This window comes from Oncorhynchus keta, chromosome 11 (assembly GCF_023373465.1).
Source record: "Oncorhynchus keta strain PuntledgeMale-10-30-2019 chromosome 11, Oket_V2, whole genome shotgun sequence".
Lineage (NCBI taxonomy): Eukaryota > Metazoa > Chordata > Actinopteri > Salmoniformes > Salmonidae > Oncorhynchus > Oncorhynchus keta.
Genome location: NC_068431.1, coordinates 48870487 through 48895148, shown reverse-complemented (window position 1 = coordinate 48895148; position 24662 = coordinate 48870487). Strand labels below are relative to the sequence as shown.

Sequence of the window (24662 nt, the reverse complement as noted above, 5' to 3'; positions counted from 1 at the left end):
ATGAACTGGCCGGTTAGGAACTGGGAGAGGACCTTGAGTCCCTGATAATGCTGGAAATCAGGACCGACAACCACATCCAGGAACGGGTGAGACACCACTCCAGCATTACGGTTTCCTGAGCACCCCAAGCCCACTGGGCCCAGCATGTAGGATCCCATGCAGGTGGGTTGCACACATCTGAGTCCACAGAAGAGTGACATGCGCATGCACGAAGGCTACGGCGGAGGTCTTGGCCATCTCCATGCTACCTACGGACAATTCCAGGGCTCGCCAGGACAGGTGGAGACCCTGATGAGCTGTGCAGTTACCTCCCGGCGACCCAGTCACCGCCTCAACCCTCCACTGTGACATCCGTCAGCACCATATTCAAGCCTTTGTGGACTCTGATAATTTCATTGATTAAGACTTCGCCAGAGTTACAGATCCCCTGCATGAAATGTACCATCCCTCTGCAGATTCAAACCCTCCGGTCAGGTGGAATATCAGACCAAGATCATTCTACTGCAGGTTGGGGTGAACCACTCTGACAGGATGACTACACCGCATGCGCCAATGAGCGTCTGCATTGCCAAGGGCTAAAATAGAAGAAGTCAGTTCTATTCGTGACGCAGATCTCGCTGCAAGTCCTGTCTCCCCATCTCCTCATTGGTTTAAAGAAGCAGGCACCCACATGCCATCTCCTCATTGGTTATACCCACGTGGGTGACTGAAAGACGAACGAGGTCAGTGGCTGTAATAGCCCTAATTTATGAATTGCCAATCGCAATATAAAGTCCATAGAAGAAAAGGCCTGGAAGCAGGAGAGATGACTAAAAACTATTCGGTTGACCGTTTTATGTGTGGATTCATTGTCAGAGTAGAGGACCTTGTGCATTTCAGGTAAAATAACAACTCAATGTTTATATCCCAGGATAAATTAGATAGCAACAGCAAGCAATCTAAATAGGACAAATTAGTTAGCAAGTGCAAGCTAGCTAGCTACATTGCCATGAATGTTTAATGCTTTTCGACCTGTCCCCAAATTAATGTAATTGGTTCAGAGTTTGTTTTGATATATTAACCTGCGTGTCGTGATCGCATTTGGTGTGGGGGGACAAAATAAATGTATACATGATGGCGCATGATGGCGCACGATGGCGCACTCGCGCAGCCAGTTTGGGTTCCATGTGAACATTCAGCATTGGCCATCTTGTCAATCCAGCATGACTTCTGCCACGCACAAAACAACTGGAAACTCAGAACTGGGAAATGTGATTTCCGTGAGTTCAAGATAGTAATTTGGTCTATTTTCCCATCCTAATTTTGCCTACTGTTCTGACTTGGTGGTGCACATGTAGCCTTTAACCTGTTTTAGAGAAATGTAATCATTGAATATTGTAAGAGCTTTCTTTGCTTATATGCCCCATTTATTTATCCTACGGTTCTGACTTGGTGTACAGCGAGAACACTGTAAGAATGGCCCATGTTCTGGTTCTGAATTCTGTCACTGTACATTTCAAAAGTGCACAAATAAACTAATAGTTAAATTCACTACGTCTGTCCTAGCACGCTCATTAATGTCTTGATTGAAATTACGGATTGCCTCTGATCTGCTCATCATCCCCTTATGCCATAGTTTGTACATCTCAATTGTCAGTAGAAACCACATTTGTTTAAGCAAGTCAGCCATATCAGCTATGTTATTTTTAAAGGCAGTAAATGAGGCTGAATGAACTGTTTCACTGCCAGACAAGTCTCTGCTGATAGCCAGGTGTAGCAGTGGTAAGGTGTTGGGACTCTGCTTTTGGGACAGCTTTATGTACTGTAGGCTCTAACAGTGTGTGGAAACCATTTGTCACTGTTATAGGGCAATTCATGTACTGTTTAGTGTTGTGCTGTGTAGTGGGTTTGCTGGCGTAAAAAAAGGTGTTTTAGTTTGCCACACCAAGATTTACATGCTAAAATCTCCACTGCGTAACTACAATGTCTGAAACTGTTTTAAAGTCACCGTTGGCCTCATGGTGAAATCCCTGAGTGGTTTCCTTCCTCTCTGGAAGCTGTATATGTCACGACTTCCGCCGAGGTCGGTCCCTCTCCTTGTTCAGGCGGCGTTCGGCGGTCGACGTCACCGGTCTTCTAGCCATCGCCAATCCACCTTTCATTTTCCATTTGTTTTATCTTGTTTTCCCCCACACCTGGTTTGCATTCCCTCATTACTGGTCTTGCATATAACCCTCTGTTCCCCCCATGTCTTTATGTGGAATTGTTCTGTGTAAATGTATGTGTACTCCAGGCTGGTTTGCGCCGGGTTATTGTAACCCGTGTGTGTTTAGTTTTCTGAGTGCCGTGTTTTGTTCGCCTCAATAAAGGGCTCTCTTTAATACGCATTTCTGCTCTCCTGCCCCTGACTTCCCTGCAGCCAGTTACGCACTCCATTACAGAATTCCACACCTGAATTATAGAGTCAGCAGGAGCAGGTACCCCTGGTAGCGGAGTCGAGGAGCGCGTCCAGGAGTACGCGGCAATGCTTCACCATCTCGGCGCCGCCATGGACCGTGTCGTCCAGACGATGGACCGCTGGTAGAGACAGGGAGTCCCTCCAGCGCCCCCACCAGCACAACAGGGGTCTCCACTACTCACCCCCTCCGCACCCGGTTCCAGTGGGATTCGTCTCGCACCTCCCAGGGAGTACGATGGGACGGCCGCACGCTGCCAGTGTTTCCTGCTGCAGCTGGATTTATACCTGGCGAACGTTCACCCGGCTCCCTCGGGCCGTGAGAGGGTGTCCGTCCTCGTCTCGTGCCTCTCGGGGAAAGCTCTGGAGTGGGCCAACGCCGTGTGGGGAGAAGGAGATGCGGCGCTGGACCACTTCGAGGATTTCGCCCGCTTCCAGGCCGTCTTCTACCACCCGCCCGAGGGTAGAGAGGCGGGTGAACGTCTCTTCCACCTGAGGGAGGGGACGAGAAGCGTGTAGGAGTTCGCGATGGACTTTCGGACTCTGGTCGCCGGCGCGGGATGGAACGACAGGGCCCTGATTGACCACTATTTCTGCGGTTTGCACGAGGACATCTGCCGGGAGTTGGCCTGCAGGGACATCACCCTCCCCTTTGACCAGCTGGTGGACCTGTCAATTCGGCTAGATAACCTGCCGGCTACCCTCGGACATCCAGATCGGGATCTGTCGGTTCTATCCCCCAGCACCACCGCTCCGATACCCATGGAGCTGGGAGGTGCTGCGCTCAGGGAGACCGGAGGAGGTTCCTTCACATGCACCATCTGTGGCCTCAGAGGTCATAGTGCTGGTCGGTGTCGGGTTGCTTCCTCTGGGGTTCGAGGGAAACAGACAGGGCCCTCCGGCGTCACCCCAGGTGAGCCGGCACCATTCTCACCCAGAGCCCTCTGTTTGCACACCTGTTTTTGCATGTTACTTTTCCTGAGTTTTCCCCGCTTTCCCAGCATAAGGCGCTCGTCGATTCAGGCGCGGCTGGGAATTGTGTAGACAGATCATTCGCCCATAGTTTAGGGATCCCCATTGTTCCAGTGGCTAGGGAGGTCTGCGCCCATGTATGAGTAACACGTCCTGCCATACGGGTCTTCCAAGCCTTTGTGGACAAGATTTTCAGGGACCTGCACGGGCAGTGTGTAAATCAAATCAAATCAAATGTATTTATATAGCCCTTCGTACATCAGCTGATATCTCAAAGTGCTGTACAGAAACCCAGCCTAAAACCCCAAACAACAAGCAATGCAGGTGTAGAAGCACGGTGGCTAGGAAAAACTCCCTAGAAAGGCCAAAACCTAGGAAGAAACCTAGAGAGGAACCAGGCTATGTGGGGTGGCCAGTCCTCTTCTGGCTGTGCCAGGTGGAGATTATAACAGAACATGGCCAAGATGTTCAAATGTTCATAAATGACCAGCATGGTCAAATAATAATAATCACAGGCAGAACAGTTGAAACTGGAGCAGCAGCACGGCCAGGTGGACTGAGGATAGCAAGGAGTCCTCATGTCAGGTAGTCCTGAGGCATGGTCCTAGGGCTCAGGTCCTCCGAGAGAGAGAAAGAAAGAGAGAAATAGAGAATTAGAGAGAGCATACTTAAATTCAGACAGGACACCGGATAGGACAGGAGAAGTACTCCAGATATAACTAACTGACCCTAGCCCCCGACACATAAACTACTGCAGCATAAATACTGGAGACTGAGACAGGAGGGGACAGGAGACACTGTGGCCCCATCCGATGACACCCCCGGACAGGGCCAAACGGGAAGGATATAACCCCACCCACTTTGTCAAAGCACAGCCCCCACACCACTAAAGGGATATCTTCAACCACCAACTTACCATCCTGAGACAAGGCCGAGTATAGCCCACAAAGATCTCCGCCACGGCACAACCCAAGGGGGGGCGTCAACCCAGACAGGAAGATCACATCAGTGACTCAACCCACTCAAGTGATGCACCCCTCCTAGGGACGGTATGAGAGAGCCAGTGACTCAGCCCCTGTAATAGGGTTAGAGGCAGAGAATCCCAGTTGAAAGAGGGGAACCGGCCAGGCAGAGACAGCAAGGGCGGTTCGTTGCTCCAGAGCCTTTCCGTTCACCTTCACACTCCTAGGCCAGACTACATTCAATCATATGACCCACTGAAGAGATGAGTCTTCAGTAAAGACTTAAAGGTTGAGACCGAGTTTGCGTCTCTCACATGGGTAGGCAGACCATTCCATAAAAATGGAGCTCTATAGGAGAAAGTGTAGTGGTGTATATCGATGACATTCTGAGCATGTGTCCTTGGTGCACAAGGTGCTTGGTCGACTGTTGGAGCATGACCTGTATGTCAAGGCTGAGAAATGTTTGTTCTTCCAGCAGTCCGTCTCATTCCTAGGATACCGCATTTCCATCTCAGGGATGGAGATAGACAATGATTTTAGCCGTGAGTAATTGGCCGACTCCCACCACGGTAAAGAAGGTGCAGCGGTTTCTAGGGTTTGCCAATTACTACCGGAGGTTTATCCGGGGTTTTGGTCAGGTAGCAACTCCCATTACCTCACTGCTAAAGGGGGGTCCGGTTCGGGTTGCAGTGGTCGGCTGAGGAGGATAGGGCTTTTGGTCATCTAAGGGCTCTGTTTACCTCGGCGCCCGTGCTGGCCTATCCGGATCCCTCTTTGGGGTTCATGGTGGAGGTGGACGCGACCGAGGCTGGGATAGGAGCCATGCTCTCTCAGCGCTCGGGCACGCCACCGAAGCTTCGCTCTTGTGCATTCTTCTCGAAGAAGCTCAGCCCGGCGGAGCGAAACCATGATGTGGGGGACCAGGAGCTGTTGGCTGTCGTCAAGACGTTGAAGACGTGGAGATATTGGCTTGAGGGGACTAAACACCCTTTCCTCATCTGGACTGACCAACGCAACCTGGAGTACATTCGGGCAGCGAGGAGACTGAATCCTCGTCAGGCAAGGTGGGCCATGTTTTTCACCCGTTTTGTTTTCACCCTTTCTTACACACCAGGTTCCCAGAATGTGAAGGCAGGCGCACTGTCCCGGCAGTATATGACACAGAGGAGCGGCCCATGGATCCTACCCCCATACTCCCGGCGCTGGTAGTATGGGAGATGGACGTGGACATTGAGCAGGCGTTACGTGCAGAGGCCGCTCCCCTCCAGTGTCCCGCTGGGTGTCTGTACGTTCCGTCTGCCGTCCGTGACCGGGCTGATCTATTGGGCTCACAAGTCCCCCTCCTCTGGTCATCCAGAGATCGTTAGGACAGTGCACTGTTTGAGTGGGAAGTACTGGTGGTCCACCTTGGCTAAGGACATGAGGGTTCATGTTTCCTCCTGCTCAGTGTGCACCCCGTGTAAGGCTCCTAGGCACCTGCCCAGAGGGAAGCTACACCCCTTACCCGTTCCACAGAGGCCTTGGTCGCACCTGTCGATTGATTTTCTATCTGATCCCCCCCCACACACACACACACACACACAGGGTAACAGGTTGTTATGATTACATTGCTGGTCCTTTGATCCGACACTGCTCTGGAGTCACTTGGTTTGGAATTGCCATATTGTGTTGGACAGTGAGTACAGAATGCATTGCATCAATTTCCATAGGCATAAAAAAATATATTTTTGCATGCAATAGTATTCAAACAAATCTTCACTGCAGAAGAAATATACAGTGCTTTCAGACGGTATTCACACCCCTTTACTTTTTCCACATTTTATTGTGTTACAGCCTGAATTTAACATTGACTAAATTGAGATGTTGTGCCACTGATCTACACACAATACCACATAATGTCAAAGTGGAATTTTCTTTGTAGAATGTTTTTTAAATTAATAAAATGTACAACTGAAACATCTTGAGTCAATAAGTATTCAACCCTTTGTTATGGCAAGCATAAATAAGTTCAGGAGTAAAAATGTGCTTAACAAATCAAATAATAAGTTGCATGGACTCATCCCGTGTTCAATAATAGTGGTTAATTAACATGATTTTTTAACAACTACCCCATACAAATGATCTGTAAGGTCCCTCAATCAAGTAGTGAATTTCAACCACAAAGACCAGGGAGGTTATTCAATGTCTTGCAAAGAAGGGCACCAATAGGCAGATGTGTAAAAAACAAAATAAAAAGCAGACAATGAATATCCCTTTGAGCATGGTGAAGTTATTAATTAGGCTTTGGATGGTGTATCAATACACCCAGTCACTACAAAAATAAAAGTGTCCTTCCTAACTCAGTTGCCGGAGAGGAAGGAAACCACTATGGAATTTCACAATGAGGCCAAAGGTGACTTCAAAACAGTTACAGAGTTTATTGGCTGTGATAGGAGAAAATTGAGGATAGATCAACAACATTGTAGTTACTCCACAATACTAACCTAAATGACAGAGTGAAAATAAGGAAGCCGGTACAGAATAAAAATATTCCAAAACATGCATTCTGTTTGCAACAAAGCACTGAAACATTTTTTTATTCCTGAATACAAAGTGTTGTTTTGGGCAAATCCAACACATCACTGAGTACCACTCTTCATATTTTCAAGCATGGTGGTGGCTGCAACATGTTATGGGTATGCTTGTCATCGACAAGGACTAGGGATAAAAATAAACAAAATACAGCTATAAGCACAAGAAAATCCTAGAGGTTAAACCTGGTTCAGTCTACTGGGAAACAAATTCACCTTTCAGCAGGACAATAACCTAAAACGCAAGGCCAAATCTACACTGGAGTTGTTTACCAAGGGCGACACAATGTTCCTGAGTGGCCTAGTTACAGTTTTGACTTAAATCGACTTGATAATCTATGGCAAGACCTGGAAATGGTTGTCTAGCAATGATCAACCATTAATTTCACAAAGCTTGAATAATTTTGAAAATAGTCATGGACAAATGTTGTACAATCCTGGTGTGCAAAGCTCTTAGAGACACCCAAAAAGACTCACAGCTGTAATTGCCACCAAAGATGCTTCTACAAAGTTTTGATTCGGGGGTGTGAATACTTGTGTAAATTAGATATTTCTGTATTTCATTTTCAATACATTTTCAAACATTTCTAAAAACATGTTTTCACGTTGTCATTATGGGGTATTGTGTGTAGATGTGTGAGAAATAATATTTTTCATCCATATTTAATTCAGGATGTAACACAAAATCCAAGTGTTACTGTAGTTGCTCTTGCAATTGAGACAATGTACGCATGAATCAAAATCAGTTTAATTTCAGCAAATAGGCCCAAATATTGTAAAATGTTGTTACTTAAAATGCCACTTAAATGTGCTGAGGAAAAGCTGAAAATAGCAACATGGAGAATTAGATCTTTGTTTTCCTGCAGTTCTTAGTGATATTGGGAGTAATTTTCCACTACACTCAGTCGGATTTGAGGATGACAAAGAATGCTTCAAATAAACTTCAGTGCAGAGCTACCAGTAAAGAAGTAATACAAATATTGACCTTTTTTGTTCAACAAATAACCTTAAATTCAATACATTTCCATCTCTGTTATCAAAATTAAGAGAACCAATGAATACAAAAAAAATGATTTTGATTTGTTTAACACTTTTTTTTATTACTACATGATTCCATATGTGTTATTTTATATTTTTGATGTTTTCACTATTATTCTACAATGTAGAAAATAGTCAAATAAAGAAAAACCCTTGAATGAGTAGCTGTGTCCAAACTTTTGACTATGTTGTCAAAATAAATCATTATAAACTGTAACATATAAAAATAAAGAAGTCACAGTGATGCCGAAACATTGGTGTTTCACCCAATAAATTACTGGGAGTTTATATATCAGTGTGCGACTCTTTATTTCTATATTTTACCAATTATTTGCAGTTAGTCAGCACCTCTAAACTAAATCATTTTCTCTGGGTGTACGCCAGTTCATGCTTTTTTCCCCCAAATAAATCATTACGACAAATCATTCTATGAACAAATCCCTCGAAAATATGTTAGGCCTATACGTGTATTTTTAATTTTCATATCTTTCCATGGCTATACACAATACATCCAATTTTGGTCCATACAGAATTGCACAGGTCACAAATGTAGTATGATGTCAATACAGCTGCAAACAACCAGCATCCCTGTTCTGATATTCGTTTTAACTCTTCGCAAACATTTAAAGAATAGTGTTTGAATCCTCTCTTTTGCAATCTGCACTTGTATCATACACAAATACGAGTGTCAGCACATCCATTTCTCTCACTAGCCTTTTCTTTAAAACGCAAACATTTCTCTTCAAAGCCTGTTTTCATCACAACAGACACTTTTACATTAGGTACTTTTGTCATCTGTCCCCATCCAAAAACGTTACCAAAACATTACTTTTACAGTCCAATTAAGAGAACACCAACTATGTCAGTTCTGATAAATCACTGGTAGCACTGGTAACACATACCAGTATAACTATTGGTAACATTACACAATATAGAATTGGTGAAGTAATGTCTGGCTACTAGAATTGAAGACAAATAACAACGACAAAGAATTGGTCAAGTGTGTTAATGACTATCTATAGATTGATAATTGGATAAATAAATACCATTTAGTGTCTATAATACAAATACAACTAAAGTAGCTGCTTTCTCCTGTTCTCTTTACTTAGAACGTTGGAAAAACACTGTCCTGATACTATTGTCAGGATAAAAGCTGATCACAGCGACAATAGCTGGGCGTCAGTGGGTCCATACTGTATGGAGTCATTATTCCGTTCACAAAATAGGTAAGAAAAAAGGTCGATATAAAAACAAAGCAGCGATCACTGAAGGTACAACTCTCTTTGGCAAAAAGGCAATCTTGTGATTACCAATGATGACATGCAAACTAGTAAAAGACATTTTCTCAAATACCAATGGCAATATGGGTCGATGTAACATTCTCCTTTCTTTGGCTGTCTATCCTTCATATGCATATTACAAACATGTCTAACATTTGAATTTAAAAAATATATCATTTGAATATTAATTGATCATTACTGCATATGATTTGGACTAAAATCTTCACCACTAGTCGAGAATACTTATTTTAGTGCAGGACAGAGAGGTGATTGTAGGAGCATTGGAAACAAATAAATGGTTCATTTCCCAAAGGTAGAATTATAGGCCCAATATTGCTAAAATCATTTACATAAGTCCAAGAAAAGGGAGGATGAGCAGAAGGATAGCCAGAGTAGTGTTAGGAAACTGGTTACTGTCCAGTGTCTCATTCAATCTGCCTGTGGCTCCTGTTGTCAAATATCATGGACCTCCTCTGTGGCTGATAAAAGCAGCTGGTTGAGGTCTCCAGCCTCTGTCCACTCTTGGGTATTGTCATTTTGTTCCGCAGGGTCACCCCCTCTGGGGTCCTGAGATTCTCATCCATCTCTTTAGAAAAGACATCGAGTGCTGATGTTTCAGTTGGACTTCTGATGGCCGAGAGGAGGAGCTTACCATCATCCCCTAGCGGTGGGTAATCCATGATGGGGAAGGGTGGACTGAACAAGATGAGGCTCTGTGGTCTCTGGCGGTTCCTAAAGGACGGCCTTTGTAGAACAGTAGACCGTTCAGGTCTTGGACAGTCAGCAAAGGCCTCTGCATGGGAGGAGCGTTTCCTCCTCAGCACAGGTGGGTCTGAAGTAGGTGTGGTTTTATTAGTCTCTGTAGATTTCTCTGCAATAGACTGCCTTATTTGGGATTTGGGGGCTGGCTCCTTATTCTCCAACTCCTCCTTTAGATCCCTGATAGATGGAAGAAGAGGTACAGTATCTAGTTTCTCTCCCCTGGTTTTTGTGAGTTCTTTCTCTGCTTCATTTCCTGCATCATTGTTCGTGGGATGAGGTGTGTGGCTGTACTGCACCTTTGGGGGGATGACAGGCACGGCTTTGGCCTGGCAAGTCTTTATCATGAAGGCCGTCCTGACAGACGACACACTGACGGGGGCGGAGTTCCGGCGCACAGGGGCCTGACGATCGCTCAGGAACAGCTCCAGTTCCTGGGACAGGCCGTTGGATTTGGTCCCAGACGGGGTCACTGCCCCTCTCTGAATGGAGGACAACTCAGCTGACTCCAGGTTTTGCTGATTGGAAATGTCTCTGATGCATCGAAGTCCTAAATCCAAATTGAGTGAATAGGGTCTGTGTTTGGAAAAACTGTCTTGCACAGTTTTTTCTGAATAACATGCTTCATAAGACGTCTGTCTGTGGAATCTCTGGGAGGAGGTGGTGTTTTTCTGCTTGGCTATGCAGCTGTTCTCTCTGTGTGGTCTCGTTGCTTCATCACCGAGCATGGTGGTTTTGGCGGGTAACGGAAGTGGATGTGTGATTTTAGTCTCTGTTTTGCCGCTGCACGCTAGAGAGCTATTTCCTGGGAACACTTCTATGCTCCTCACGGGACATGATCCATTTGTTGGTTTGTCTTCTCTAGATTGAGGAGGAACGTTTAGATCTTTGGAGCTCAAACCTTCTTCCGCAGAACAAGACGATGACACATCTAGTTTTCCAAAAAAATCCTTAAATGTGGGTGAATGAAGAGGACTGGTTACCCACTGTTTGGTGGAGCTGAAGACCTCCTCCCAAGGTTCCTCCTCCAAGTCCTCCAATTCGGAGTGTCCTCCACATCCATCCTCATCATTTTGGTGTGCTAGCCCCATGGTGTGGGATCTTTCCTCCAAACATATTGAAAGCCTCTCAATGCCTCCCATGACAACTGACAAAGCATTCTTTCCATCATCATGGAAAAGCCCTTTGACCCAATCTTGATTTTTACTTTTCCATGATGGCTCTTTTCCTTTCTCTACTACAGACATGCCTATGTATGTTATGTCATTCCCTGGCTGCAAATGGTTTATGACCTGGCTTTGTTGAGTAGAATGTAAACTTGGCTCTGCGAGGTGAGGAACCACAAGTCGTGGCTTGATGCTGATGGGTTTGTCTGTTTCTGTGTGCTTAGATTTTGGGGAGATGTGGGGTTTGTTTTTTGTTTTATCTGTTGAATCAGCAGCATGTAGAGGTGTATTTTTCATATCTGTGCCAACCATGAAATGTGATGTTTTGTCAAACGGAAATAGCGTGTCTGAGGAGTTCTTTCTTGCTGAATGTGCTACTGTAGAAGCACTTTGATCAGTCAATGCAGGCCTGGTGGGCATCAAAGGCTGTCCCTTGTATAATAACGAGTGAGTTGGAAGACTGGTTCTTCTTTTTGCCTTAACATCCTCACGAGTGTTCTTGGTGGAACAAACGACAGGCATAAACTCTTCTTCCATAATGTCAAGCTCAGGCTCAGTGATTTTCAGCTCAAGATGGAGTTCACACCACAGTTCTTCCTTGATAGGTAGAGATCCCATATCCTGCAAAACATAAATCACAAACGCCCCTAATAAAGCGACTGCCATTGTCATTGTAAAATCCTTTGTATGTTGTATGTGATGAAGCACAGAGCTAAACTGGAGATTAAACATACCAGTTGTGTCAGTTCTTTTGTCTCAAGCTGCGGTGCTGGCGGGCTGTCCAGTTGATTCCCAGGAGATTGCTGTTTCTCTTTATCTTCCTCTCTTGTGTTGGGAGTGGAAGACTGTCTCGGGTCAGATACTTCCACCTTCCCTTGAACCTCTTTCACCCCTCCTTCACTTCCTGAAAATAATAACATAAATAGATGTGTCATTATTTTATTAATAGACGCGGTTACCATGGATAATGAGGAAGGTTTTTAATCTCAGTGCACACGCACACGCACACACACACACACACACACACACACACACACACACACACACACACACACGCTTTTCTCCATGTTACTAGGTGAAAATGTCCTACCTTCTGGCACACTTTTGGAAGCTGCCTCCTCTCTGCTCCTCTCCTCTGCTGGTCTCGCCTCCTTTTCCAGAGGGGTTGAGCTGCTGTTACTGTAAATACTGCTCTCACTCCCCACACTGCTCTCTACTAGGGGGTGCTCTCTGAAACTTGAGCTGCCGCTGCTATCACTCTGGTCTGACTGGGAGGTTTCTCTGCTGGGTTTCAGGGCAGCTGCAGCAGGCCTCTCTTTCCCTGTTGCCCTGCAGGGGGTGCTGTTGGAGCTGATGACTGCAGACACCCTCAGGGGCACGGACACAGCAAAGGGCTCTGATATGTTGAGAGCCTTGCGCTGATGCCTAGGGGAGGACTCAGGGAAGAGGCTTCCTGGGAAGGAGGGCCTGGATGTGCTGCTGTGGGTGGAGCCAGAATACAGCATCCTCCTGTTTTTAGGAGAGGTGGGCTGGCAGCTGCTGAGGTCATCGCCTTTGAAAACCTTCAGTTGTTCAGGTAGAGACTTATTTTGGGGTGGTGAGACACTTGGAGAGCCCCTTCTCTTCATGTTAGGGCTGCTGCCACCTGTGGCCTCGCTCGATTTCTTAATCTCAAACTCCCACCTTTGGTGTTCACTGAGGTCATAGAGCGAGTCAGATCCAAGTGTTCTGGATTTTATGCCTGGTGCAAAGAAACCGTTGGCCTCGCCTGCCGAGTTGAAATTCCCTGGCTTGTCATCATCTGTGTGTTGGAAATCAAATGTGAAACAAATAGTTAGATATACATCTTCTCAGCCTTATTTACAAAGCAAATGCTACAATGAGGATTTGTTTATTGGAGAGAACTGCTGTGAGTAGATTTCACGATGACAAAAGTCTTTTGTATGCAATGTAGTGCATTCAGCCCCACCTGTTGGCAGAGAGCACAAAGAGTCCATGCTTCTAGCTGGTCGGATAGCTGCCTTTTCTGTGAATCAAGAATGCAGTCATGGGGTAAATCCATTTGAATTCAATACATTTTTGATAGCATCTCTTTTGATGGAAACAAAACTTTCCATACATGTCTGCCCATGGAAGAAGTGGTCAGAGAGTCACTTTTTGGACCTGAATGCCAAAGCATTTAGGAGATAGAGGTGCTCAAAGTTGACCCATTTTGCATACCCCACCTCACGGGGGATCTGGGGGTCCTCCCAGTATTTTGGGCATCTGAAGCTCATTTCCTGCATTTCTACAAAGTATAACATGACCCATGGACCTTCTAGCCATCTATTTAGAACAACAAAAAGTAAGCAAAAATGCCCACAGTCATCAAGCTAAGTAAAAGATCCTTATTAAATATGTTTAAGTGATTGTTAAGACTGAACTAGATCAATGATAATTCCATAATCAATATTGTGTTGCTCCTTTGACCAACAGCCTAACAAATGAACAACTCTTACAAATAAAGTACAAATACCTTTGATTCTCTTTATGAAGACATTCTCTATCAAATTTCAGCCAGACCGCCCAGCTGCCCCAAGCCGCCTGCACACCAGACCCCCCCACAAGTCTAGTCAATAACTTAACTCTCTCCCCAACACAGCTTCTTTCCCATCATTGTTTTATGTCTCAAGGGAAAACAAAACACACATACACCTACACATTAACACAGAGAAAAAAATACACCCTCCATAAAATTCATATCATAGGCCTAAAAGTAATGTCAGGCTATTTCTACTTACACACAATATGACGGAGTCACCCTGTCCTGCACCTAGGGGCCCACGGCCCTACAGCGCCACAAGCCAACACACCCCACTCAGCTTTAGGATCTTACTGAAACATTCATTATTGGTTTCAGGTATGTCAGGCCAAGGCAACCAACAGTGACAACCAACAGTACAGCAGATCCCCAGGGCCAGGACTGAGCAGCCCAGCAACTAGGGATTTCCTAAATGGGTATCTCCCCTGACATGGGCATGTTTTCAATATAGACTCCTTTTTGTCGTACAGTATTCCATATAAGGCCCCCAGACCTTATGAAAGTTGAACAGTATACCCTTAATCTTGTAGTAAATCAAATCTAGTGATGCAGTGTCTTCGGAAAGTATTCAGACCTCTTGACCTTTTCCACATGTTGTTACGTTACAGCTATTATTATGAGCCGTCAACAGTCCTGCCACAGGGGCTGCAGCGTAACACTTGATTTACATCGTCATCAGCATTCGGTCTGGTTGGCTGAAAGCCTATGCGCATCAGAAAGACACAGTAGAGAGGAGCGGCTGCATCTACGACCCTCCGACCCAACTCCATCCCTTCCTCAGTCGGGAGTTACACGTGTGTGTCAGGGCAGCAGCAACACAGGTAGTTTGGACTTTTCCTTACCACCATATACTCAAATATCCACACTAGCCAGCCTGAACTGTATATCATGGGTTAAAATATTCTGAATATTACATTATGAAGTTATTATTTAAGAGCATTGAAGTTAAATCAAAATCAGTAAACCATTTAATATGGAGCTAGCTAACAAGCAGATTTACATCAATCAACAATGATCAACTGATAGCACACCCTCTTTTCCCGATGTCAGCCATGCCTTTAGGAGGCAAGTAGACTTGTTCAAGACCACCAAGAATCACCCTGACCCTGATTTAGCCTACTGCAGTAAAATGTTAAAGTGCTTTTACCTGTGATGTTCTGTGCTCTCAAGAACACACTCCCATTCCGGCTCAGTTTCCCCTTAGAGTCTGTCACAGACTTGCCCAAGTTGAAGATGGACTTCCACGTTTTGGATTTCCCAGAAAGCTTTCTTCTGACAGAAAAGGAGAAACATTTGTGAACAATATGGCCTGTTTGGTTTTGTATTTGTTGATAGTCAGTGTGTTTACTGAAGAGTAAAAGCAGTATGTACAGCAAAACAATGCAGTAACAATAAGGGTACAGTAGCTAAAACCATACGATCAACCTAGACTGATTTGCCAGGCACTGTACTGCATACAACGATACAGTGTATGAGTTATTGTATACCACATTATGTTTGATCGGGGTATTTTTATTTATTTATGTTTTCACTGCCAAATGTATCCAGGTGCCTGCCTGCCCAGCGGATTTGTGTATTAAGCATGTTTGTTGAGTATACTAAATAAATCAGTCAGCTGAATCCTCATCCATCTCACTTGCTATCCGATATGTCTATGACGGTATGGTACAGGGTGGCAGTGCTGGTATCTGGTAGACTGCTCTCCCGTTGTCGTTCTTTCCGTGCGGGGTGGTTCGGGCTCAGGGAGCGGGCCTGGGCCTCCTCCAGGCTCATCAGCTTCATTGGCCCACCCTGGCCACTGATAGGCAAAGTGGCATACTTCTCCCCGCACATCAAACCGGGTCCTGTAATACACCATTGTGTAGCTTTTTTACTGTTGGCATGACAATAAATACAATCCATTGTCCAATGGCCATATAAATGACACAAGCAAGAGGGCAACATTCATGAAATGTCTAAATGCAAACATTGGACACGATCAAACATTGTGACATGCATACCTTTCGGTTTTATTGGTGCAGCTGCATGGTTGAAGATCTGCTCAGTGTGATTTAAAATGAACTCAACCACGGACTGCTGTACCCGCACCTCCAGGAAAGCCATGTCCCCATTGCAGGATGCAACTTCAATATCTTTAGAGCTACAAAACACAAAGCCAAGAGAGAAAGTAGAAATGCTTTCATTCACAACCAAGGAGTTTTTTTAAATACCGTTGCTCATTGAGAGTTACCATATGGAATAATGCATCCGATAGGGTATCACTCAAACCAAAGGTAGTTATCGCAGAACTGTTTTAGTATGTTCTTGGATAAGGTGATATTGTTTTGTGTACAATATGTGTAGAGCTCACCGCAACAGATTTGGAGCCCACACCAAGGCCAGGTTGCGGCTGTGCATGTTAGTCTGGGGGCTTAAGGTGGCCAGGTGGGCCAAATGTTTGGTAAGATATTCCAGAGTCCTGAAGAGAGAGGACACACACTTTATTTTAGCTTATAAACCACATATAAATGTTGGAAAGGTCCTTTACAAGGGAAACAAAAGTCTGAAGTGAGTTTTACCTGAAGTGGGGGAGTGGTAGCTCTTTAATGACATCTTGAATATGCTGTAATCGTTCATGATCCTCCTGGACTGAGACGGCTTCCTAAACAGTAAAAGACGAAGACAAGTATTATCCACGTTGCACATTATTCTCTCTTTGAATGTGCCACAGTATTAAATGACTAATCTCTCATGTAAATCAAACAGGGATTCTTGTGACCAAAGTGGACACATTACAGATGTATTGTACTGAATCCCTTGCACTGGCTCTATGCACACTCACTAGACTCTACCCACACACTCACACATACTACACTGACACTCCAACACACACAGATACGCACACTACATATGCCCACACACACACACACACACACACACACATGCATATTGACGCCACACACACACACTCACACATAGACACACGTTCACATACGCTGCTGCTACTCTGTACATTATACGGTGCTGTGAAAAAGTATTTGCCCACTTCCTCATTTCTTATTTTTTTTGCACATTTGTCACACTTATAATGTCTCAAATCATCAAACAAATGTAAATATTACACAAAGATAACCCAAGTAAACACAAAATGCAGTTAAGGGATCATTTTATTTATTAAGGGAAAAAAACTATCCAAACCTTCATTGCCCTATGTGACAAAGTAATTGCCCCCCCCCTTATTAAATCATGAATTTACTGTGGTTAATCACATTTTTTGAAAGCTGAGTTCAATTTCACTAGCCACACCCAGACCGGTTGAATCAAGAAATCACTTAAATTGAACCTGTCTGACAAAGTGAAGTAGGCCAAAAGATCTCAAAAAGCAAGACATCATGCCGCGATCTAAAGAAATTCAGGAACAGATGACAAACAATGTAATTGACATCTATCAGTCTGGAAAGGATTACAAAGCCATTTCTAAAGCTTTTGGGACTCCGGCGAACCACGGTGAGAGCCATTATCCACAAATGGAGAAAATTTGGAACCGTGGTGAACCTTCCCAGGAGTGGCCGGCCTACCAAAATTACCCCAAGAGCGCAGCGACGACTCATCCAAGAGGTCACAAAAGAACCCACAACAACGTCTAAAGAACTGCAGGCCTCACTTGCCTCAGTTAAGGTCAGTGTTCATGACTCAACCATAAGAAAGAGACTGGGCAAAAATGGAATCCATGGCAGAGTTCCAAGGCGAATACCACTGCTGACCAAAAATAACATAAAAGCACATCTCCCTATTGGCAAAAAAACATCTTGATGATCCCCAAGACTTTTGGGAAAATATTCTGTGGACCGACGAGACAAAAGCTTAACTTTTTGGAAGGTGTGCGTCCCATTACATCTGGGGTAAAAGTATCACAGCATTTCAGAAAAAGAACATCATACCAACAATCAAATATGGTGTTGGTAGTGTGATGGTCTGGGGCTGCTTTGCTGCTTCAGGACCTGGACGACTTGCTGTGATTGACGGAACCATGAATTCTGCTCTCTACAAAAAAATCCTGAAGGAGAATGTCTGGCCATCAGTTTGTGACCTCAAGCTGAAGCGCACTTGGGTTCTGCAGCAGGACAATGAAGGTTTTGGAGTGTCCTAGTCAAAGTCCGGACTTGAGTCCGATTGAGATGCCGTGGCGTGACCTTAAAAAGGCGGTTCATGCTCGAAAACCCTCCAATGTGGCTGAATTAAAACAATTCTGCAAAGAAGAGTGGGCCAAAATTCCTCCACAGCGATGTGAAAGACTCGTTGCCAGTTATCGCAAACACTTGATTGCAGTTGTTGCTGCTGAGGGTGTTACAACCAGTTATTAGGTTTAGGGGGAAATTACTTTTCCCACATAGGGCCATGACGGTTCGGATAGCTTTTTTTCCCTTAATAAATCAAATCATCACTTAACTGCATTTTGTGTTTACTTGGGTTATCTTTGTGTAATATTTACATTTCTTTGATGATCTGAAACATTTAAGTGTGACAAATGTGCAAAAAAAACAAGATATCAGGAAGGGGGCAAATACCTTTTCACAGCACTGTATATCCTGATTGCCTAGCCACTTTTATCCTTATGTACATACTCTATTACCTCAACTACCTCGTACCACTGCACATTGACTCGGTACTGGTACTCCTTGTACATAGCCTCGTTCTTGTTATTGTGTTACTATTTCCTTTAGCAAATATTTGTCTTACTTTTTAACTCTGCACTGTTGGGAATGGGCTCTTAATGAAACATTTCACTGTAAAGTCCACTGGATCAGTGGGTTAACTGCTTGCTCAGTGGCAGAACGACAGAATTTTTACATTGTCAGCTAGGGGATTCGATCCACAACCTTTCGGTTACTGGCCCCACGCTCCTACCCGCCAGGCTAGAAACACTGCCTCTTTGAACAGTACTCACAGTGAATTTCTTGTAAAGCTCATAAGTGAGTAGAGGATTGGGTAGCTCCCTGAAGTACAGCTTGCATAAGGAGCCCACACAGTGGATGTCCTGGAGGTACATGTCCTTTGTGAGGTCAGGGCACAACTCAGTGCAAAATTCCTGTCTGTAAGTAAGCACACAAACACATGGGTATCGATACAGCTGGAGACGAAGGATGCTTCCACAATCCCTCTAGTATGTGCAGGTTGTTTTGTAAGATTGAAATGTAGGCTGCTAAGGGTTTATATTGAATAAACTCAAGTTGTACAGCATGGTACGTTCATTATGGCCTAAATCGATTAAACGTACTACACAAACATGCATAGTATAGAGCCCAAACTGAAATGTTGACTTCCCTGTCCAAATTCTTTTGGGAGGCACAGTATGTGGTTAAAATAGTTACCTGAGTCGCTGGATATTGGAGGTGACCCCTGAGAGTCTGTATATCCCATCCACAACGCCATGTTTCTCAATGAACTCTGCACACGTCTTTAAAACTTGGGGAACTGGGAAAAAAAATAACAACGATAAACAAATATTATTTCAACCATCCTTTCGACATGAAAAGACACACACACACGCGGCAAACCCAACATTTTTTTTTTTTTGAGGGTTCAGTCTGGCAACAGACAGACTTTGAGGCGTGAAGGTCAACATATTATAGGGTGGGGTCATATTAAACTCTAATGGGTGTTGTGAAGAAGGTACGTGAACAAGCTGTTATTTATGCCAGACATCATAACATGCGACGTAACGTATCTTTTGGTGTTCTGCAAGAGGCGGCATTCTCTCTTTAGCAGAAATGCCGTTCAACTGAATATCTTTCATTATATTATTTAAAATGTCATGCCATGTCTTCAGTCTAGGGCAGTGGATGGGAAAACGTGGCAAGTTGGGTTTTAGCAGTTGGGAAAATGCTGGCATTTCAACTGCTGACATAAGGCAGAAAGAGGAGGGACAGAGAGGGCCTCTATGAACTGGACAGGGTCAGTTTAATGCTGTATTTACTATAAACAGAGTCAGAATCTGGATCTTTGGCTCATTCTTTGAGACAACCCTTTTTTCCATGGCAGAAAAGGACAGAGAAGCGTGAGGAGGATAGTTTGGGAGAAACCAATTGCCATTAGTATAAATTGTATTAGTACTTATTTAGTATTTGAAATCATACTAAACACACTTTACGCTGTAGCTTGGCTTTGTATTCCATAGGGTTGCTGATTGTGAAGAAAGTGGAATTTCACAGGAAGTGAAAAATGGTTTGTTTGTTTCAGAGGAAGGTTGACACACCCAATCCTTGCAGCTGGTATTACTTGTGACACTTCCTCTAATAGAAATAGCCTTTCAAATGTTACCACCCAATTCTCTATCGCTTTCCAAACTCTATTCCCAACTGGGATGTCTCTATTCTTAAAATATGTTATCTACGATGCTGTATTCGAGAGGAATGTAGGGTTGCTTTCCACACCAATGAATACTTGTAAATCAAAGAACATCTTCATAATACATTTAAACTGTAAATGAAACATGTATAGCTCCGCTTTGGCACGGTATGGCGTAGACTACAGCAGTTAGTGTCCCTCCTTACTACGCTAATCGAAAAACCATATGATATAGCTCACTTCTTTTTGCCAAAGTTGTTCCACTCTGGACTGAAATCAGCAAACCAATGTATGCAACAACCTTAGACAAGAAATACCCCGTGGACAATGTTCCTGTTAACTCCTCTATCCCTCAAGGAAGCACTTGAGACTCAAAGCTCAACTAATTTAAGCTAAATAGACCTTCCCACTTGGCAACCAGGCATTCCCCACTTCACAGATACACTAGATGAGGCCCTTCCCAGAACTCTTTACAAGGGGATAAGGAACCATCTCGCCAGTGCCCCAGTGACGGTGGACCGTTTCGCATTTTTAGCCGCACAATGACAAGCATGGAGGTCAATCTCTCGTGTCCCCAGAGAATGCAGAGTGATATAGTGTCGGTCTACTCAACAACTTACAGTGGAACAGTGGCATAGATCCATGACAGTTTACAGATTGTTTCCCTCATTTGCAGACTCTTAACATATCTCATGAACAACACAACTAAACTTGAACAATAAATCAGTAAGCACATAGACATGATGATTTCTTAAAACTGCATTGTTGGTTAGGGGCTCGTAAGTAAGCATTTCACTGTAAGGTGAACCTGTTGACTAATACAATTTGATTTGATTTGATATTACTCATATGCAGCTGAACATTAGCTAAGAAAAACTAAAATAATTTATTACATCTTTGAAGCTTTGGAACGTACTAGCCAGAGGTTCCCCTGGGCAGTATGAATGAAAGTCTGTTCTCCCACATGAGGCTTGCTTAGGGACTACACATCTGAACAGACACTCTCAGTGACATGCCTGTGGTCAAAATGGTGGCTGGTCTGAATGGGATTTGAGTCACCATGAGTTTAGAGTATTTTCTCAGGACGAAAACTCCTGCTTGCCTGAAAATCTTCTTGCCGATACAAAAGGAATCTAAGACTTATTGAACGAGATGCTGTTATTTAAGACGACAACCGTTAAATCAAATAACATCCTCGTAGGTAAATTGTCTGTGTAAATGAAGTAATTACACACATCCTTTCTCTTCCCTGTCTGGGGTCAAACAGAGTTAGTAACATTTCAGCAACCTCAATACCAACTCAACAACAGCTGATAAATCAAATCAAATCAAATTGTATTTGTCACATACACATGGTTAGCAGATGTTAATGCGAGTGTAGCGAAATGCTTGTGCTTCTAGTTCCGACAATGCAGTGATAACCAACAAGTAATCTAACTAACAATTCCAAAACTACTGTCTTATACACAGTGTAAGGGGATAAAGAATATGTACATAAGGATATATGAATGAGTGATGGTACAGGGCAGCATACAGTAGATGGTATCGAGTACAGTATATACATATGAGATGAGTATGTAGACAAAGTAAACAAAGTGGCATAGTTAAAGTGGCTAGTGATACATGTATTACATAAGGATGCAGTCGATGATGTAGAGTACAGTATATACGCATGCATATGAGATGAATAATGTAGGGTAAGTAACATTATATAAGGTAGCATTGTTTAAAGTGGCTAGTGATATATTTACATCATTTCCCATCAATCCCATTATTAAAGTATTAAAGTGGCTGGAGTTGATATCTCAAAGTGCCATGTCAACAAAAGCAGATATTATTATAAGCCACTGGTAATTATATATGCCATTTGACAAATAAAAACTAAAAGTATCATCATATTAACCATATAGTCATTTATACCTTCTCCCCTGTAGCAGAGAAAAGTGTCTATTGTGTAACAAAGATCTACTGTATCAAATCTGTTACATCTGTTAAATCTGTTCAAAATAAAGGTTTTCAAGTCACATCACCTCACTTCATATTACAATTTTACCTCCATTCAAATACTATCTGGGTAAACACACCCATCCTCAATTGTTGTCTAAAATATGATCTGTTGGCTGACACTCCCCCCAATGAGCAGTGTTGCCCACCCAGAATCCTCAGACAGCGAGCCAGACACAGGCCTCTTGGTGGGCAGGGGAAGTTGACAAAAAGACTATGAGCCACACCCTAACTCACAAATCCCCTATTTAAAACTCTGTGGGAGCCTAAAGGACTTAATGGAATGTAAAACATATGTACATCGATATCCATATTGCAATATACATCTGTGTCACATACCTGAATAAACAACATCATCTTCTATACAACTGTTAAAAACAGCATGGATCTTTCCTAACCAATTTCACATTAAGTTTACAAAATCATCCAAGGCAAAGAGGTTTAACATTGTTTTCCCCCAAAATTATGGGATTAAATAAGTCTCAATCTCATTCGGAATTCTCCTAAAGCCTTAGAGGTGTTCCATACATGTATAGACAATTCAACTGTACCATGACACATCCTGTCGCAAACAGTCATCACATTGTAATAGCTAAATTAAAAACAAAATCGGTTGTTTGTTTTTTAAATTAAAAAACAAAATGTGTTGTTTATATGGTTAATACTACATGTCTAATAAATCTGTAAACGTGAAATATGACAATGGCCTCAACAACTCTAGTACATGTTAAATAATGGGCCAATGATTAAGCTCCGTTCCTGTGTAAGTCAGAATTCACAAGGTCACTATTATGGGGACATGATGACATTTTCTGAAATCTGCTGGAAAAGGGAAGCAGCGGGAAAGGGAAGCAACATAATAAACATTGAAAGAAACAAGTTTACCGTCTTGTCCTGAATTGTGTAGATGTTCTGTCAAGTCACAGCCGAATGCATTCTCACATCCTTTCTTTTTGGACCTCTGCTTGGTTCCTTTATTCTTCATCTGGATCCAGTTTAGTAGTCCAGGAGTTCAGAACAAACAAATCCTCAAATACACAACCATTGATCCAACAGACCCTGGGAAAGGGGTGAGATGTAGCCCAGAAGTAAAAACCATACAAACCTCCCAAAAAGGATTCAGCCGCTCACATCTTGACCAACCACACTAAATGTGTGGGAGACTGAAAAGTCCTTGAGAGAAGAATGAAGCAGACGTCACTTTTCTGTCAGAGTTTTAGTGCTTTATACATTTCCAATCAATCTTACAAAAATGTATGGGAAAACCCCTTGTCAGTTATAATTGTAAAATGTGGATTGGGAATGGCAGTCCTCTGAAGTGATTTATCTCAGGAGGATTTGCAGAAAACAGCACCAGAATTATTTGGTTTCCTGTCGTTTTTTTACTCAGTGTCCCTCTGCCTTTTTTCTCTCCTCCTCTTTTCCTCTCGTCCACACAATCTCCCTGTTCTTTGGCTCCTCTGTATATGAGGAAATGTACCCAGTGAGGCGCAGGAATATTGTTTCTTTATCCTTCTGCTTCCAGTTTTCCATGTTTCGAAGGTCATGGTAGTTGTGGCACTGGCGTGGTATGGAGATTTGAAATGTCAAGTCTGTGAGAAGGGGAGGGAAGTGAAGTCATGGGAGGGGAATCGCGGACTGCTCTTTCTCCTCTGGTTTAGAGATTACTGACCCCTTTTATCCACACTTTTTTTTGTTGCCATGGTCCTAACAGGAAATCTGCTCTTTGCCTTCCTGAATGCTCCCAAAGTACACAATTTCCTGTACAGAGAGCCTTGTTTGGAAAACAAAAACAGACTGGTTCTTAAGGAAGAGGGAAGTGGGGGGAGAGTGAAATGAGGGCTTTAAGGGCACAGATGGGAAAACTGGGAAAAGGGACACATGGTTCTTGTTACTGACTGCTTAGCAGTTTAATCCTTTTCCCTCTAAAGCGGACTGAAGCTCCAACCACATGTTTGAAGTACACTTCCTCATATCAAATTAATGTTTAACGGATCAGAATGAATCAATACTTTAAAACAACCTTACTAAAACTCAGTAGGCCTAAATACATAGCTACTGGGTTGGTTGAAAGACATTCAGGGTTTTCCATTTCATTTTAAAGCATATACCTGGATCGACACAACTGATGGACGTCGGATGTGGAATAAACTTAACACTTTTGAGGTCTGAAAACATCAGACAATTTTTGGAGTGAATAAAACTAACTTTAATGAACATATGTATAGCTGTAGTTGGCCTTTCTTTGATTTGGTTTAAATTGTTTCTTGGCAATCTGTAGAACTGTTGAAAGAACATGGTCTTGTAGCCCTCGCTGTTCAAACAAGAAATACATACACTACCAAATACCAAGAGAATTCACATGCCCTTGCTGTTCCTTAGGTAGTGTCAAGTAGAGTCAAACAAGGGTGTTTATAGTTGTAAGCTATAATTTGGGCCCATAGCTTTTCCAGGTCAGGTTATGTTGTCAGGTCCCTAACTTTAGCACTAGGTCTTTAGCCATTAAGGGTCATTTAATTGAACAGTTGTTTTTGGCTTAAAATGAAGTTTCCAGTCAAGTGACCAGGCT

General features: G+C 43.4%; 1 protein-coding gene across 2 annotated transcripts; it reads right to left on the bottom strand.

Annotated features, from left to right (window-relative positions):
* Positions 1-6761: 6761 nt before the first annotated feature.
* LOC118390474 (rho GTPase-activating protein 31-like) lies at positions 6762-23754 on the bottom strand. Of its 2 annotated transcripts, XM_035781077.2 has the most exons (13): positions 23199-23754; positions 22979-23078; positions 19114-19216; positions 18690-18834; positions 16321-16403; positions 16113-16220; positions 15763-15902; positions 15399-15606; positions 14910-15034; positions 13151-13207; positions 12272-12982; positions 11916-12085; positions 6762-11802 (listed from the first exon to the last, which is right to left on the bottom strand). In XM_035781077.2, exons 2-13 carry the CDS (start codon positions 23076-23078, stop codon positions 9682-9684), a joined length of 4071 nt encoding a protein of 1356 aa, XP_035636970.1. In that variant the 5' UTR covers positions 23199-23754; the 3' UTR covers positions 6762-9681. The 2 variants fall into 2 exon arrangements, with proteins under 2 accessions (XP_035636970.1, XP_035636971.1); XM_035781078.2 differs by having other exon boundaries at positions 14910-15031; positions 22979-23754.
* Between the last annotated feature and the right edge of the window lie 908 nt (positions 23755-24662).

What these genes read in the sequence shown, in the direction of transcription:
- LOC118390474 (XM_035781077.2), bottom strand. Translation starts at nt 23,078, where the DNA reads ATGAAGAATAAAGGAACCAAGCAGAGGTCCAAAAAGAAAGGATGTGAG. An exon ending in TGCACCAATAAAACCGAAAG is followed by an intron (nt 15,607 to 15,762) that starts GTATGCATGTCA and finishes GGTGTATTACAG; the next exon opens with GACCCGGTTTGATGTGCGGG. An exon ending in CAAAAGAACTGACACAACTG is followed by an intron (nt 11,803 to 11,915) that starts GTATGTTTAATC and finishes TATGTTTTGCAG; the next exon opens with GATATGGGATCTCTACCTAT.